Source organism: Chrysemys picta, chromosome 4 (assembly GCF_011386835.1).
Source record: "Chrysemys picta bellii isolate R12L10 chromosome 4, ASM1138683v2, whole genome shotgun sequence".
NCBI lineage: Eukaryota > Metazoa > Chordata > Testudines > Emydidae > Chrysemys > Chrysemys picta.
The window spans coordinates 123,408,281-123,427,510 of record NC_088794.1 but is presented as its reverse complement, the minus strand read 5'-3'; the positions used below and the strand labels follow the sequence as shown (position 1 = coordinate 123,427,510).

The following is a 19,230-nucleotide window of genomic DNA, read 5'->3' as shown; positions in this document are numbered from 1 at the left end:
CAAAGTTGTGGGGTGGGGCTGTAACTGCAGCTCAGGGATGCAATAAACAGGAACGTCAGAAGATGAGGGAGAGGAAATCACAGCCCCTAGAGCTGCTGGGAGAGGGTATGTTGTGTTGTGAAACAGAAATTTAGCCAGGACTGATATTACCCAAACATATTTGCAAAACATGGGACATCCAACCCAATTTTTTTGGCAGCTATGTGCTTTGTGGTGTTGGCCTCAGAAAAGCTATAGGCAGCTATATGGTGGAGAACATTCTACCTCTTCGCTACCTTTCATCTTCTCATGGTCCCTCCTCCAACTCTTCTCTGCAGCCTGAGTGCCTTATTGCTTCTTTCCACATTGCATGAGAGAATGGAAACGTATGGCCCAATGCCTGACTATAGTTAGTGCTGTCTCATAGTTCCATGACCACTAAAATACATTCCCCAGGATAAAATTTCTTTTACATGCATAGTGTCTTTTTCCAACCATGGAGTATTTACCTAATCTGTTTCTCTCTTTATTATTAATAACGAGATTTGAGAATTTAGATTTCACACACAAACCTTTAGTTATCCTACACGGTGTTACCTAATGCACTGGCCCAACATGCGATTTGTCACCGTTCTCATTTGGGTTTTGTTTTATTGAGACTTGATCATACTTCACATAGTGAATGGTTAATATTAAACATTGCTACTTATTTTACTACATTAGGTCTCACACTTTAAGTTATGGGGCTTTTGTATCATTTCCTTTTGGAATTCTTTGTTTTATAAACACAGTGGAAAGTATTGATGCTGGCAAATAAGAAAAGCTATTATAACTTACAGGGATTCCCCCCTGTTCAGCTTCCATCTGCACAGGCGAAACGCCACAGCTTTTCAGTTGCCTGCAACTATACCTTATGTTCATTCTGGAGTTTTTATCTTTTCATAAAAAATGCATTTTTCCTCCTAAATGAGTATCTATTATGCCAATATTGTTCATTTTAAAAAAAAAAATAGATTATATTTAACATTTCTATTCTGGTTTTATTTATTATTTCTTAATTTTGTATGAGTGAATTATTGCTTGTTAAAGCAAGGGGACTAACAACACTCTTTTGTTAAATTTGGAAATTAGGCCTGGTCTACCCTAACCCCCCAATTCGAACTAAGGTACGCAACTTCAGCTACGTGAATAACGTAGCTGAAGTCGACGTACCTTAGTTTGAACTTACCGCGGTCCAGACGTGGCAGGCAGGCTCCCCCGTCGACTCCGCGTACTCCTCGCGCCGAGCAGGATTACCGGAGTCAACGGGGAGCACTTCTGGCTTCGATTTATCGCGTCCAGACAAGACACGATAAATCGAACCCAGAAGTTCGATTGCCTGCCGCTGAACCAGCGCGTAAGTATAGACAAGCCCTTAGACTCTTTAATGAAAGAATATACCAGCTGCAGGCCAGCACTAAACTCTTCTGTATTAATTTTTGATATTCCATAATTTTTCAGGTATACATCTGTATAAAGTGTTGCTAAATCCACTGCTAAAATATTGTGTCCATTTCTGCTGTCCACACCATAAAAATGATGTTGAAAAATTTTTAAGGATTCAGAATCACCAGAATACCTTTATAATGAAAGACTAAAGGAATGCAACATGTTTACCTTATAAAAGACGTTAAAGGGCAACTTGATCACCATCTATAATTATCTATACATGGATAAGATAGCTCAAGCTAAAGAGCTAATCTAGCAGACAGTCATAACAGGATCCAAGACTGGAAGCTGAAATCAGCAAAACAAGAAACAACTTTTTAACACTGAGGGTAGTTAGCCATTGGAACAGATGAGCCAGGAGTGTGGTAAATTCTCCATCACTCAGTCTTTAAATCAAGATTGGATATCTTTCTAAAAGATGTTACTGGGCTAAGACTCCTCTGATCTTAAAAATTACAACTCTATTAAATATGCCATTAATGTGGGCTATGCACTGTATAGAAACTCTCATAGAATTTCTATACATAACACATTCCTCCCCTCCTCACCCACGGGAATGGTTTATAATATCACTATAATAAACTAGAAAAAGAAAATAGACTTCTTCAAATTCTGATGCAGCCTGGAAAGCATTATGCTCCAAAACATAAACATTTCAATAATTATAAATTCAAATGATTGGATAGTTTTCTGGCTTGCACTGCATGTTTGGATTGTTGTGTACTGGAAATTTGTTAATTTAGAGAGTATTTGTAACTGGAACTCTCCTAATGTCACAGTGTATTGTGAACCAAAAATCTGAGCACAATCAGATGAGAGATTGAAAAAGCAGAAAAGAATTCAAAGGAGTATGGCAAAGAGACTCTTACGTTTGATAAGGAAGTATCTGTTACCTTTGTGAGGGGGGAGTTAGAAATAAAGAAGAGAAAAATGGGATGAAAGATAGCACTGTACTCTATTCAGTCCATTCGAAATCTTGTCCATACCTTATGTGCCACTTGGCAGCAAAGCCCTTTATGTCACATTTAATCTTAATTATTTGGCATACAAGTTGCACAGCAAGGGAAGATGGCTGCTATACAAAGCTTCTAAACCCCCGTAAGTGGCACTTTAGGAGTCCTAGGTGACTGCTGGCTTCTCATCAAAGTATCTGCCAAGACAGTGTTTCAGTTCTTTCTGCCTCTCTACCTATGAAAAAAGGTCAGGTCACGCTAGTCTTTGTTGTTATCCTTCCTGTTCTGAATTGTGAAAGATCTCCCTCTTTATTCTGCTAAATGGCATCAGATTTCCTGTAATATTTGTTGTATTAACAAATAACTTATTAACCCCCATACTTATGGTCCATCTCCCCCAACCCTTTGTAAACCAATGCACAGGACCCATGTGTCTAGGAATCTGTATAATCTTTGCTACGTTACTCCTGAGAGTTCAAATCCTTACTAAACCTTCAGTCAAGGGATATGAACTTATTACCTTCAAATAGTCTGCATCTGTGCACTCATCCACAACACCATCTGTTAAAGTGGTCAGGATTCACTTTATTGCCTCTTTTGTGGAAGGCCCTGCTCACTGTGAAAAACCAGTGTTATTGGAAACATAATTTTCCTCATCATTATGCTTCTTTCTTGCTGGATCATAACATACTACAAGGCATTTGAGCACAGAGTAAAAAGCTCTTCAGAGTAGCCGTTCTTAGGGGATTAAATGATTACTATCACTGTCCCATTTTTATCTCATAATCAGGTTCAAGATGGTACTACATATCTCTGCTGAAGTGATTATATATTTGAAATAGAAATTGCTTGATCTCCATTTAGGTACCATAGTGTTTAAGACAGACTCATTTCTTTCCATTAATGTTAATATACTTCTGAGTCTTTACAACTGTCCCTTTACTTAAAGACTTGAACTACACTTTAAGCACGAATCTATCAAATAGGTAAGATTTTAGGTTCCTTTATTTACACTGATACTAATAGTATCATTTAGAACAATTGCATTTCACTGACAGTGCATCTGTGGTTAAACAGGCATGAAATGTGGGAGCTAGATGAGTTGCAAGATGGCAGTCCCTATTAACAATGGGCATACTAGGTGCCTTTTTTGTTAGGGGGAATCCCATATCACTGTACATGTTCAGTATGCAAGTCATTTTCTAAATAGCCAGAGGCACGAATTAAAATGTTTTTTCTAGACCACTCAGGGTGGCCCATTTCTTAAATGAGTATAGTTGACCTCCTTGGACAACCACCAGTTTTATCAAGAAGTGCCCCGTCAGTTCCAGATCTGTCAGGTCCTGGGCTCCATCTTCCAAAGCTCCAGATTCAAAACACTTTGGTAGGTCTTTTTCTGCTAAACTTGTAGAAGTAAAGGAGCATCTTCTAAGTCCAGAAACTGATCTTTTCAGAGAACTTCTGCTATGAAGCGGTCTAAATTGCCTCTTCACTCCCATTCCAAGGAGACTCCATAGCCTGAATCAAGAATTGTGGGAGCTTGAAAGGAGCATGGTACCAACTCTTCAGTACTGTATTGAGATAACAAACTGTCTACCTCTGGTACGAAGGCAATGGCCTCAGGAGATAGTGTGGCAATGAGTGCTTCAGTACTGGGTACCGATCACTTTGACAGTTTTAGTCACAAACAATCCTGCATCTTGGCAGGGGATTAGGCTAGATGACTCTTGTGGTCTCTTCTAATCCTGTGATTCTAAGTAAGTAGCACTGATGAGCTACTCTACAGTGTAGAAGTTTATGATACCATCTATCTTGGTACCGGGGAAGTATACAGCATCAAAGGACTGCCAGGTTTTGGAGGAGCTGGAGTCTCCCTTAACTTTCAGTTGAGCTAAACATTCTTCTGGTATGCACACCCACTGTTTCAACAATACAGACCTCCTCTCTGACACCGTCTCCTAGACCTATATTACACCCTAGCACTTCTGTCTCAAGAGCCCCACCTTTAAAGTTAGACTGTTCATATTCATCATTGGACTCAGAACACAGTGGGGAGGGGTCCCCTACTTATTCCTTTATTTTCCCCTTTTCTACATTTTATGGTCAGAAAAGTAATCTAGGATCTCATACAAGCCTAGATTTCATAGGGTTTATGGAAGTGGTATCCTTCCATGTGGGATCCTACTGCTGTAATGTACCAACATGGCCATATTGGGATCCTGATTGTAGGCATCTTTCCTATGCACCACCTCCTAGAGAGAGATCCTTCCTGTCTGTTCAGAGGCAAAAACCTGTGCAGCCACAGATGTTCCCTCATGATTCTCAACCAGCAGAGGAAATTTCTGAGGAGGACCAGCTCCACAATGAGGATATACACGCACCCAGTGGCTATCTCATCCTTATGTTTAGATGGAGATGATAATTTCTTCCACACGATCTTATCCAGATGACTAGAAGAACTTCCAGGATTTATTGAAATGATAGCTAAAAATGTCAAGATCCCAATAGAGGAAGTGCAAGGTACCTGACATAAATTGTTGGACATTCTCTACACTACTATGCCAGGAAGAGTGGCTCTTCCTATTAATGAAGCTTTATTGGACCTTGCCAAGAATGTTGGATGGACACTGGCAACAGTAAAGGAACTTCAACGAAATCAGACAAATGATACTATGTGGGAGAAGAGTACCTTTTATTCACAGCCAGTACCCGGCTTTTTGGTAATTGTGGTAGCTAACAAAAAGAATACACAGTGCCAGTCAAAGATGTCTCTAGCCCAAAAGGAGCCAAAATGACGATCTGTTTGGTCATAAATGTTATTCCTCTGTAAGCTTATAATTTAGAATGTTATATTATCAGACTTCGCTTTCATGTTATGATTTTCTAAAGTATAATATATTTATGGATTTCTTTGATAAATTGCCACAGGAACATAGGGAGGAATTTAAATGCCTGATTTCACTGGGACAGTTAGTGATACATCTCTACCCCGATATAATGCTGTCCTCGGGAGCCAAAAAATTTTACTGCGTTATAAGTGAAACCGTGTTATATCGAACTTGCTTTGATCCGCCGGAGTGCGCAACCCCGCTCCCCCAGAGCGCTGCTTTACCACGTTATATCCGAATTCATGTTATATCGGGTCGTGTTATATCGAGGTAGAGGTGTATAATGAACATCTTTGCAAGCAGCTCTAGATGCTGCTGCTACTGCCTCACAATTTATGGCTACTTCTGTGATCATGAAGCACACATCTTGTCTCCAGAGTTCAGGAATCCCCAGGGAAGTTCAATGAACAGTGGAGAATCTTCTGTTCAAGGGCTCAAATCTATTCAGTGCAAAAACTGATGATGCCTTTCACACTTGGAATGATTCTTATGCCACACTTCGCTCCCGTGGGTATATACACCTGTACACAGAAAGAAAACAGTAGATCTCACAAATACTGTAGACAGAGGACAGCACCATGCATTTTATTTGATCAGAGATCAATGATCTAGAAAAAGACTGTGCTACCAGAAGAAAAGACATGGTGCGACAATTATAGCTATATCCTACCCCACAGACACAATCAAACAATCATTTTGATGGGTTGGTTGAGAGTCACAATTTAATCACAATGACAGATCTAGTCCTTTCTTTCCCTCCCTTTGGAAAAGTCTCTACTACTTCCAGGAATCATGGAACTCCATAACAATGGACCGCTAGGTCAGGAACGTTATTTTAGCCGGTTATTTCATACAGATCCATACTGCCCTATCTATTTTAACTCTAACTCAACAATTAGAATTAGTAGTGGTAGTTTTATGCTCCAAGACAGCCCAAGTGTATCTGCCCTGGGACAGATTTGAAACCATGTCCATGCTTGTCATGCAGCTTCATTTAAATCCACAGATACGGTACAGACTTGCTTAAGTCTACTTGGACACATGGCCTGCAGTTTGTCATGTAGCATGATAGACTACACCTACACTAAATGCAGGGTTGACTAAAAATCACTGTATGCACCAAACAGACCCAATTAAATACAGTTTGCCTCTGCAGATTCCATAAGCTATTCTCTCCTCATTGGACTGGTGGAAAGACCTCAACAAGGTATGCAATGGTGTACCTTTTTCACCATCCCTCCCAGTCAGAACTTTATTAACATTTCCATTACTATTGGCTTGAGGTACACATCTAGACCACCATCAACCACAGGGCAAATGGACTGGTGAGAAGACTCACTTACATATAAATGTGTTAGAGCTCAGAGCAGTGAACAAGGCTTGTGTCAAATTCTTACTTCTGCTTCAAGGACTAGCTGTCAGTTCTTGATGGACAACACAATTGCCATGTTCTATATAAATAGGCAGTCAAGGGCACGATCATCCCTGCTGTGTCGAGAGGGAGTTTGGTTATACAACTGGTGTATTCAGCATCAGTTGTCTCCACAATTCTGCAGAACATTTTAGCAGACAATTTAAGCAGACACTTTGCAACAGATCATGAGTGGACAATCAAGAACTCGGTAATTTGGATACTCTTCAAGGATTGGGGTCATTTGTCAATTGATCTGTTTGTGACAGATGGGAACAAGTAGTGTCAGATTTTTTGTTACAGGTCAGAGTCCAGGGTTCTTTTCAGACATATTTCTCATTTGATGGTCCCCTGCACTGATGTATGCCTACCCACTAATTCCATTGTTTCCCAGGATACTCAGGAAGATCAGACAAGATGTTACCAAAATCATCCTGATAGCTCATGCCTGGCCAAGGCAGTTTTGATACCTGGAACTGATGCTATTGTAAATATGTCCTCTAAGAACATTACCTATAATTCCAGTCTTGCTATCCCAAAATAATGGGATAATTTGTCTTTGAACCCATCCTCCCTACATCTTATGGCTTGGCTTCTGGATAGATATCAGAAGTAGAGAGAGAATGTTCCCCATTCTTGAGGTATGGCCTGCATCCCTTGTTCCTATATTTATAACTTTGAATGTGGCTATAGTAAAATGTATTTTGTTTGAATGGAGCCTGCTTACCAAACAAACTTATTTGTTCTGTTTGACTGCTCAGTCCTCATAATTATTTACCAATCTACTAATCTTTGTGTCATCAACAAATTTTATCAGCAATGATTTTTATATTGACATCAGTATCACTGATAAAAATATTGAATGATTTTAGGCCTCAACTGATCCCTGCAGAACAAAAAGTGGTGCCAGGTAGAGCAATGTGACGAATAGGGGGCTGTGTGTGTGATCGCCCAACCACTTCTAAGCAGTGGTCCCATACTAAATCAGTATGGCTGCTGCTGGAGCAATCTGGAATGTTGCTCCAGCTGTGTGGTCACAACACTACTGAAATTTGACCCAGCTGCCCCTTCATACAGATGAAGGGGTAGCCAGGCCAAATTTCAGTGAGTGGTGTTGTGACCTGGTGCACAGTGTTGCAGTGCAACTCAAATTTGGCCTGACTGCCTCTTCATCCAGACAGGGGGGGCAGCCAGTCCAAATGGTTTTGCAGCTTGGCACACAGGGAATCTGTTCTTGGACAGCAGAGCACAGGGAGCGTGCTAAGGACTCAACTTCTGGTGGCACTGGTGGGATAAGAGAGAGGAGAGACTCCCTGCCCAAGAGAGACCCAGGATTCCTGTAGGGGGTGGGGGACGAGCAGGGAACGGAATTCTTCCCCTCCCTCACCCAGCAAGTATCTGAATTGGTGCCACTGCTGCAGAACCCTCCTAGAAAGACCCTCATTTGATGATGATTCCCCAGTGACAACTGCTCTTTGAGATCTGCCAGTTAGCCAGTTCTCAATCCATTTAATGGACCAACTTTGGAGGAAGGAAGAGAACCATAGGAGGAGGGAACTTTGGAGGAAGTGCCTACAGTAGAAGGGAATAAAGAGTCTGTCAGTTTTAAGATATCTTTGAATTATTTTCTTCTTAAAAACGAAACAGAATAAATGAAAATATCCTTATTGTCCATCTTATTACAGTCTGTGATATTGAAAATGAGCAGAACAGTTCTTATTAAATAAGCATCATCATCATGAACTACACACCCCTCTCTCCAAACTGAATTCAAACAGTTTAAGATTCAGGATCAGTTTGTATAAACTTAAGAACCTTCCTACAATTAACTGTAAACAAAAAGTTTGTTCCTGCTCCTGGAGAATTTTGCTGTTGTTCAGTGGGAAGAGGACAGGGATTTTTTTCTGTCTTTGTCCCCTTGCTCAGAGGTGACTGCTGGTCTGTTGGGCTACAGGTACCATACCATTCAGTTCTTGTTCACTCTGTCAGCTAATGTAATCTTTACACATTCATTAATAGTAGCAATAAATGTGCTGCTGACTTCAAATAAAATATTTTCACATTTTAATGTTTGAAAGAAAAATAAGAAAAATAAGTTCATTGTAAAATGTTACATTGGCAGGATGAATTAAACACGTGATAAAAGAGGAATGTTCCAGATTAAGTTTAAAATTCTTATTTTATTAAGCATAACATAAACCACTTTTCTGATCCTCTTTTAAGCTAGTATATAATTTGATCCTTACTTTAAAAATATCATTTAACAAACTGGAGAGCACTCCAGGCTATTTCAAGGATAAGTACCTTTATACCGTGATGATATGACAATTTAAATACCTCCTTGAGACCTCCCTCTCTCAAAATAGAACTTTTAACTGTTAGTAATCCAATAATATACATCCTGTTTTAGCCAACAAAACTACAATAATCTTTTTCTTCTGTGTTTACTAAGTATCAGAGTGGCTTTTCCTAACACTTATGTCTTTAAAGAAATTAAATGAAAATACGCATTACTAACTAAACTGCTGTGGAAGCCCTGCAGGAATCCCATCAACAAAGAAGCAAGCACTAGAAGTAGAAAGAGCTGGCTGGTTAATCAGAAGAGAAGTCAGCTTGTTGGAGAAGCTGTCATCCTTGAATCTTCAATTGATGGGTCATTTCATCCCCAGCAGGGGCTCCTTGCATGAAGTGTAATTTTTACTCTCACTGTTCAATCAGTATGACAGCTTTGGCTCTAATGTGATGGAAGTTTTGACTCTAGTTTGAATTATTCCTCTGACAGTTCATTAAAAAAAATTCAGAACCAAACAATCAAAAATAAAACAAAATTAAAACATTCTTTTTAATTTAAAACGCTGCCTGGCTGTTAGAATTTTACTGTTAATGTACCCAGTGAGGTTATATACATAAGGGTCAAATTCCATAGTTCCTTGTAGTTGCTGTAATTTTTCTGAATAATGTGTCAATTAGTGAGTTTGTTATTCAAAGCTATCCAGACTGTTTTAATACAAAGCATCTACTATAACCTTGAACTATAAACTCTCAAGTCTATATGCCCTCACTATAATTTACTGTATGCTCAAATGATAAATTATAGTTACATTCTGGAATTATATGGTATAATTTAAAAGAAATACTTTACAAGTTATGTGTTCCACACGGAGGCATTTTTTACAATTTCAAGAAAATGTTCTGTCTTTTCATTGTTGTTTCCATAAACACTTTTCCATGTGAAAATGTCACTTTGGCAATTTTTCCCCAGTTGAAATTCCTGTGATTTTTTTCTAGCACATAAGAAATTCACATTGGAGCAGACATATCAGGAAATAGTAGTAGCCATGAACATTTAGCAGCCATGAATGGACATAAGAATGGCTATACTGGGTCAGACCAAAGGGCTATCTTCTGACAGTGGCCAATGCCAGGTGCCCCAGAGGGAATGAACAGAACAGGTAATTATCAAGTGATCCATCCCTGTTGCCCATTCCAAGCTTTTGGCAAACAGAGGCTAGGGACACATTGTCTTGTATTATGTTTAGTACTTTTTATTTGTACTACAGTAATTCCTGGAGAGAGGGTTCAGGATTGGGGTCCTCATTGTAATGGTTATTGAACATATACAGAATAAAAGATAATCCCTAGTCCAAAGTACTTACAATTTAAATAGAGACAAATGTGACAGGTCGATGTAGAACACAATGAAAGGGAAAGACAAGGGTGACCATAATATATTTGCTAAGTGTAATTTACACATACTAGGTAAGTGTGGTTTGGAAAATTTCAACTAGAGCTCTTAGGCACTACGATTACAAAGATAAATAAATAATAATAATAATTAATAATTAATAGGATATATGTGGTAGAGAGCTAAATATTAATGGGGATATAACTCCCTTAGAAGATGAATTGGATATTTGTGGTTGATGCAAGGAAAGGGAAGTGCCAGAGATGTTCAGAGCAGAGCAGCTTTTTGGGAGAAGACTGTGGACAACAATGCAAGTCACATTTCATACATACAGACAGTGCTGCTGAGTGGCTTGCTGTGTCTCATTACAGGTGCCACCAGAGTAATTCAGGAAACCGCAGAACTCTTCATCTGCAGGGCACCAGTGTCCAAAGTTATTTAAAAAGAATACTCAGCCTGTCTTTAAGTACAACTCAAACGTAGATGAGGAGAGAGCAGGAAGTGTGGAATAACCCATGGTTTGAAGATTCATTAAGGAAGCGTATTCCAGTATTTAATCTTCTATCAGGGGTACTTACATGACCATAGCAGACAAGGAAAAGCCACTAGTACTCTTAGCATGTCTTAAACAGGTTGTATGTAAGTGGTGGAGAAACCTAGGTATGGAAATGTGAGCTAACTCAATGCTCAGATGTCTCATAGGAGCTGTGATATGGCAATTTCCTGCAATATCCTGGACAAACCTTATTGAATTAAGTTAAACTTAAGGAGCTCATTGTGTTAAAAATGCAAATGCTTGTTTGTTATTGTCGGATTGTATGTAACTTGTCTAGGAGACATGACTAATGTCAACCTTGGGAAGTGTTACGAGCTTCAAAGAACTCTTTTAGACAATGGCCTAAGACAAGAGTGAACTGTTAGTTGAGTAGGTTTCCTAGGAAATCCTTGGGAAGAAGGGAATGCAAATTACTCGCCTACAGATCCATCCTTTTGAAGCTGCACCTTGAAGAGAAATCAGTTGTCTAACTGATTACCAATTCACAGTCTCTTCAAAGACCCAGACAGGATAAAGGAGTGACACTCAAATTCATGAGGATGCTTATTCTGAGCTAACAGTTGTTATGAATTTGTGACCATAGAAAAAATCCGAGGTTTGAAGGACTGTTTACCGGGTAGAGCCCTTGTTGGAGTCAGGGGGTGATCTCTGGTAAACTTATTAGCATGACTGTAGGTTATTTTATTATTGTAATGTTTCTTCTGTAATGCTATCAATTTAAGAATAAATGTGCTTGCTTTGAAAGAGCTATATGGTAAGTTGCCTATGTTAGTTACAGTGTACATTGTCTCTGAGGAGAAAAGTAAAGAAGGCCTTCTTAGTTAGTCAGACTTTGCTGGGAATTCACAGCGTAGGCAGGGATCTGTGCAGCCTTGAAATACTGCGGTCAAAAGGGAGAGTGATACATGTCTCCACCCAAGAAAGGTGACATCTGGGGAGCCAGAAGTCTGAGTGGGTGCCTTTGCTGGACCATAGAGGGGGAGTGGAGGTGTAGTTGTCCTGAACTGTGATAGAGCACTTCATATGTCTCTCACCATCCTCTCCAGCTAACTCTGGAAGTATAATTGTCATGTTGCAGGGCCTTTGAGAGTATGATCCTCAGATCCCAAGGAGGGCTTGGAAAACTCCTCCCCACAGACATGAGTGATTACTGTACATGGGTGTAATATCTTGTATTTGATCATAGCTTATATTTTTCTGCTTGGAAAACATTTTTCTCACCAAAGTAGTAAATCAAACTTTCATTGTTTTAAGCTCATTAAGTACTGTATGTAGTGTTGAATTCTCTAGGTACTGTATTTGAGAATGGTTTATCACAAGATTCAAAAACAAGTCATCTTAGTACAATGAAAATTTTGAAATCCAAGAAAACATTTTTGTTTGTAGTGTTGTTGTAGCAGTGTTGGTCCCAGGATATTAAAGAGACAAAATGAGTGAGGTAATATCTTTTAATGGACCCATTTTTGTTGGTGAGAGAGACATGCTTCACGGTACACAAAGCTCTTCTCCAGGTCGGCTCTGTGTAGCTCGAAACTTGTCTCTTTCACCAACAGAATATGGACCAATAAAAGACATTAACTCACCCACCTTGTCTCTTTAATATCCTGGGACCAACAATGCTACATCAACACTACAAACAAAAATGTATTTTGTCACTTTTTGGGAAATACTCAATTTTCTAATGCAGCAATAACCACAGTAAACTCCCATCACTGTGGAATTCAACGAGAAATAACTTTGAAGTTTTAATTTGTAGCCTGGTCTATAGATTATGTATTAATTATATTGATTATTTAAGAATCAAGCTAGCCCTGTGGGCTACGAATTTACACTGGCTGCCTCCCTAATGTCCTATTTGCTTTCTAAATTTTATTTATGTGATACATTTGCTTTTTTCTCATGAGTGTTCTCTGTCTGCAATTAAAACTTCATCCTTCAAATTAATACAGCATATACCTTCAATGTACAATTAAATAATCTTTGTTTTTAATATCATAGATCTGAATGATCACTCAGCTTTCCAACTCACCATGTAACTCAGCCATTGAATCCACTGGGGGGAAAAACACAAGCTAGGGAGCATATATAAAAATTATGACCTATTCCTTTGCACTTTTTAGATCGACATGGTGAATAAACATGGTTGATCTATAAATCAGGATCAGTGTATTCTCAGATTTAGTGCCCATTTTCTAGGTAATGGTTACATGAAGCTTATTTGTAATATAAAAAGAAGAAATACTGTAATGCTGTGGGCCAATTTCTGCACTCACTAACTTCAATGGGTGTTATGCCTGAGCAAGAAGTGCCAGATTTAACCTTATATAAACTGTGTTTTAAATGTGACAAAGGAAAGGAAAATATAGTGGCTGATCAATACATAATATTGTTATTTATAAAATGAAAGGGTGAAAATACATTTTCAGTGTGTGAATAACTTTTTAAAGTAAGTACTCTATTTCAGTGATTAATAAACAGGAAATTTTAAGAGGCAACATATATTAAACATTACTCTTGTTGATTATTCACTTACACTTCTTATTGAGATTTACAGTTAAAATATTCCTGTTGAGAGAAAAGTACCATTTATCTAATCCAGTTCCTCAAGAAAAAATACTTAGATGGTTTCAGGAGTCTTCAGCTAGCTAATTTAATAAGAGGGTAATTTATATTCCAGTCAGTAACTTGTGATACTGTTATTACTAAAATTCAAGTAAAAGATCACACAGTCTGCCTTATCTACTGCATACCATGAAATATCTACATATATTTTATTAAATAAAGGTAAATGAATAGTGACCTCTGAGGTATGCAGTTATTTTAGAGCAATATACTATAACACATTATTTTCTTAATCACAAAGGTAAGTATTTCATCTGTCTCCAATGGATGAAGATGAAGATTTAACTCTCTGAGACCATTGTGGTTTTCACATTACTTTGGCAGAGCTCTCAGAAATCCACATTTTAAATTAAGTATAGTATTTCTTTAATTTATTACTTTTAACCAGCCATAGCTCATTTACCATTCATCTATCAACATGTGCTGCTAATCTCTGCTAAAAGATTGTTCATATACTGAACTTTGATTTAAAAGAGCCTTTTAGTGGCTTTTGAGATATTGAGCATGTGCCACATACAGTTTTAGGGCCAAATTTTCAAAAACTGCTTCCAATCAGGGGCAGAGGGTAAACATCTAATTGCACCCACTACTTAGATAGTCAGACATTTGGGATGAAATCCTGGCCCCATTGCAGTCAATGACAAATTCCCATTGATTTCAATGAAGGATTTCAACCCTAAATTCTAAAATGTGTGCCTGTCATTGATTCTGGCAGAAAGTTTAGAGGCTTGATTGAAGGTCCTTTTGAAAATAGATGGTTCATGTCTCATAATAATGTCAGAGACTTCGTTTCTTAGACATCAGCTCACAAATATCAATCTGGATGTATTGTTTGTCTGGTTATCTTAGTTAGCTAATTATTACTGGAATCCAAACTAGCAAACATGATCACCAAAGCAGATTTTTTAAAAAATTCTTCGGTAGATGATCCTTTAAAAATAAGCTACACCCCCTAAGAGGATGTAGCGGTGGACATTCTCCTCTTGCCCTCGAGGGAAGTGAGAGGAGCATTTCGACTGTAAGATCATTCAGGTAAAATACCAGTCACTCTTATTTATCTGAACAGCATCAGGCATATCTATGCTGAAGTATAAATAAAAATAATAAAAGGCAAGCACTGATCAGCAAGTATAGTCTTCTGTATCTTGTTTACAAGGGTCAGACTGATGGGAAGAATTGGTGGTACTTGCCAGTCTAGCTCTCCTTACATTCCCAAACCCTGCCTACCCTCAGTGTTGTTCAGCAGTGAAATCATTAACAGTGCATCAGCCCCATCACTCTGTGTGAACTCCAGCATATATTATAGCAAGGGATCCAGTTCTGATTTCAAGACTTCAAGCGATGGAGAATCCACCATGTCCCTAGGTAGATTATTCCAATAGTTAATTATTCTTATTGTTAACAAATTATGCCTTATTGCTAGTCTATCAGAAATCTCTTCCCCATGTAGGTACTTGTAGACCATGATCAAATCAGCTTTTAACCTTCTTATGGATTGAGTTTTTTAAGTCTCTTACTGTAAGGAATGTTTTCCAGATCTTGTCATTCTTCTATCTTTTTTCTGAATGCTTTCCAATTTTTTAACATCCTTTTTGAAATGTGTACACCAAAATTGGACATGGTGTTCTGGTGATGATCTCATTAATGACAGATAATACTGCCTCCTTAATTCTCCTTAATATTCCCCTGCTTACATATCCTAAGGATCACAATCACCCTCTTAGGTACAGCATTGCATGGGGAACTCATGGGCATGACTACACTGCTGCACAGTTCAGATTAAGGAGGTGTGAATAGCAGTGCAGACAAAAGTCAAGCACTGTAACTCTCCTGTGTGGATGCTGTGGGAATGACCTTAAAGGTTTGCACTAAAAGACTACAGTAGTCCAAACTTTGGTCTTTTAAGTTTGTGTCTGCAGCATCCACACAAAGGGGTTACGGCGCAGAACTTTGGTGAGCACTGCTGAGTGCCTTAGTCTGAACTGCGGGGCAGTGTAGACTACCCCAAGTCATTTGGTAATCTACTATGATCGTTAAGTCTTTTTCCGCATCACTGCTTCCCAGGATACAGTCCCCCATTTTATAAATGTGACCTACATTCATTGTTCCTAGTGGTTATCTTTGCATTTAGCTGTATTAAGAGGCATTTTGTTTGAATGGGCTAAATTTACCAAGTGATCTAGATTAGTGTGTATAACTAATCTGTTCCCATCATTATTTATCACTCTACCAATTTTTGTGTCATCTGCAAGTTTTACAAGCAATGATTTTATATTTACTTTCAGACCTTTGATAAAGAAATTGAATAGCAATTAATCTATTTAATATGGACTATACTGATGTTGTGTGGTGCTAATTTTTTTAATCAGAGTGTCATGCAGAACTATGTCAAATGTCTTACAGATGTCTAGATATATTACATCAACACAGTTACTTTTATCAATCAAACTTGTAATTGCATCAAAATATATAAAGTTTGTTTGACAAGACCTATTTTCCTTAAAGCTATGCTGTTTGACATTAATTATGCTACCACCCTTTAATACTTTACTTGTTAACACCTTTGAGATAAATAAGAGCAGTTTGTACCTTCAGAACTGTTGCTTCAAGCACAAACGAAAACACAGTTGTCTAAATTTACATCTGGAGGGTTTTCATTATAACTATAAAGACTAGAAACTTTATAAATGTATGTTTTTCAAATTGAAGATTAAATAATGCAAAACTGCTGGGGCCACCATATGATTACCATTAGAGTTTATCAATAAGTACCAGTTCAGCATAGCTTTATATTAGCTGAGAGAGTGGCAAAAAAGACCTTTTGTTGAAACCTCTTCTTTGGTCTGACATTAGTCCTGCATTGGGGTATTTCATAGGATCAAGTGTGGTCTTTTGTTAGCATTATCTTTGTCCAGTAAAGAGCTAAGTATCGGGCTAAAGATGTCACAGTGATCATTACAAAAGGTAAATTGCTTACCAGTTTGCAGTGCAGTAAGGGCTATGTGAGTTTTGCCAGCATGTCCTGTCACAGAGCTTTGAGGAGGTTCAGTAGATAGAACATTGGACTAGAAGTGAGGGGCTTGGGTTCTATTTCCAGGTCTTTCACTAACTTTGAGCAAATCATTTCACCCCTTTATGACTCTATTTTCCCTTCTGTTGATGTGGATAATGGTACTAAGTTCTGGTCTACACTACAAAATTACTTTGATGTATCTACGTCCCTTAGGGGTTTGAATAACCCACAACCCTGAGCAATATAGTTATACCAGCCTAAGTGCCGGTGTAGACAGAGCTGTGTTGGCAGGAGAGCTTCTCCCGCTGACATAGCTACCGCCTCTCATGGACCTGGAGTTATTAAGCCAGCAGGAGACCCAGGAGCGCCGCCAGCTTTTCTGCTGCCCTAGGTAGCGGAAGGTCCCGCCCCGAAATGCCGCCCCCCCATAGAGGCAGCGGAAAGTCCCACTGCCGAAATACCGCTGCGGTTGCCGCCCCCCAAATTATAGTGCCCTAGGCGAGCGCCTAGGTCGCCTAATGGGTTGCGCCAGCCCTGAGGAGACCTCTCTCCTATCAGCTTAAGAGATTTCACTAAATGCGCTACAGCGGCGCAGCGCATTGGTCAGCTGCGCCAATGTAAATTTCTAGTGTAGACCTGCCTTGCTCTCCTTTTTAAAAGAACTTTGAGAAAGGTAAGGTTTCTTGTTTTGGTTTGGTTTTTTGCAGTTCTAGTGACATCATAGTAGGAATACTCCAGAAGGATATTGGTGAATTATAATACAAACTGTAAGATATCTATAATATCTTTTCTTTTATAGGGAAGTCGATCAGGATTCTGATGGTCATGTCAGCTTCAAAGAATTTGAATCTGCAATGAACTATGGACAAAATGAAGTATCACAACTACACTTTGCCTAAAGTATATTCTCTGGTGAAAAGATAAGATATTTAAAAATCAATGAAACTTCAGTTGTTTCAGGTAGCATTCTTACTATGAATGCAGCTCTGAAGAACTGCTCTTGAAGCTCTACAGTTCTCAGTTAGTGTGTATTCATTTACGTGTGTGTGTGTGTGTGTAATACTGAAAATATTTTAAATCTAAATTGATCCACAATTTATCCTTTGTGGGAACTTCAATTATGAACTTTTTCTATTTGGCTCAATAGATGAAAAGAGAGGGACTGGTTTCCAGGTACTTAGTATTTTATTTGTTGACTTTTTCAGCAGTATTTCACTAACGAGCCAAAATGTCTCAGATACCTTTATAGAGAGGCTACCTGGGACTGAATGGATTAAACCTTTTGTGGCTGATAAAACTTTTTTTAAAACCATCAGTATGTTTATTTTCCATATAAACACCTTGTCCTTTTTCTTATAATATCACACATTGTTTCAATTGCAAAATCATTTATTGGTTGGACAACTCTGTGATTCATTTCCAAAGCATTGCACTGTTAAAAAAAATAAGAATTGGATAATATGAAGTGTTTAATAATAATAAAACAGTAAGATAAACTTTCACACTTTTAAGGCTTTTCTCTGTTAATTCTTTTAGAGGTAGTTTAAAAGAACTCTCAGAGATAAAGAGAAATCTCTGAAGTTTAGGTCACACACCTGAACTTAAACAACAAGGAGTCCTGTGGCACCTTAAAGACTAACAGATTTATTTGGACATAAGCTTTCGTGAGTAAAAAATCCAAGGTACATACCCAAATCTTGAATGAACTTCAATGAATACTTCTGGTAGTGTATCTTTTGACCCGGGTATTTCCCAAGAGCTGTGTGGAAATTAAGATGAAATCTGTTATTGCCTGCACAGACACATTCACCCACTCATTGGCTGATTATGAAGATTTTGTACTGTACTCTTATAGGAAATTGCCTGTTCTCTTAGCTTCAGACTTGCCCCTTTGAGCCACACTATGGCTATTTTCAGAACATGTCGTAAGTCCTCCTTGTTTGATTTATTTTATCTGTGACCGTTTACCTTCCACTGTTTTCATATAGCCTTCCTAACAGACAGTAAAAAGTTTGATGCTAGGTCATTGGGTCTGTCCTTCGAGTGTTAATTTTTTACTTACCATGTGTACTTGCATGAAAAATGCAAAAATTATTCCAAAATTTCAAGTCAACTTTTAAATTGCTGGTTTATCTATGACAGTGGTTTTCAACCTTTTTTCATTTGCGGACCCCTAAAGTATTTCAAATGGAGGTGCGGACCCCTTTGGAAATCTTAGACAGTCTGCAGACCCCCAGAGATCCATGGACCACAGGTAGAAAACCACTAATATATGGCCTGGTCTACACTTAAAAATTAAGTTGACATAGCTATGGCACTCAGGGGTGCGAAAAACTCATACCCCTGAATGCCATAGCTAAGCCAATTTAACCCCTGGCTTAGAAGGCAGTTTGGTCAATGGCAGAATGTGTCTGTTGACCTAGCTACCACCGCTCAGGGAGATGGAATTCTTACAGCAACAGAAAAACCCCTTCCGTCACTGTAGACAGTGTCTATGCTACAGTGGCATAGCTTCAACACCATAAGTGTGCCTCTGTAGGCAGTACCCATAGCGTAGTGGCCTATGAGTCAGTTTCCTACTGTTGTTCCCCTTCCCTCAATCTATGTCTACTTGTCTGTCTTCAAATTGTAAACT

The 19,230-nt window shown here is 38.6% G+C and overlaps 1 protein-coding gene across 2 annotated transcripts in view; it reads left to right on the top strand.

Annotated features, from left to right (window-relative positions):
- The window catches only part of EFCAB11 (EF-hand calcium binding domain 11), a 110,969-nt gene extending 92,870 nt beyond the window's left edge, over positions 1-18,099 (top strand). Inside the window, exons 6-7 of one of the 2 annotated variants that reach the window (XR_006176484.2) lie at positions 10,008-10,171; positions 17,395-18,099. Coding sequence is in view for 1 of the 2 variants with exons in the window: in XM_065595584.1 (XP_065451656.1) it covers positions 17,395-17,494 (100 nt within the window). In the remaining variant the exon portion in view is untranslated. The remainder of the gene's footprint in view (positions 1-10,007; positions 10,172-17,394) is intronic. The other variant, XM_065595584.1, reaches the window with a different exon arrangement.
- Positions 18,100-19,230: the final 1,131 nt, after the last annotated feature.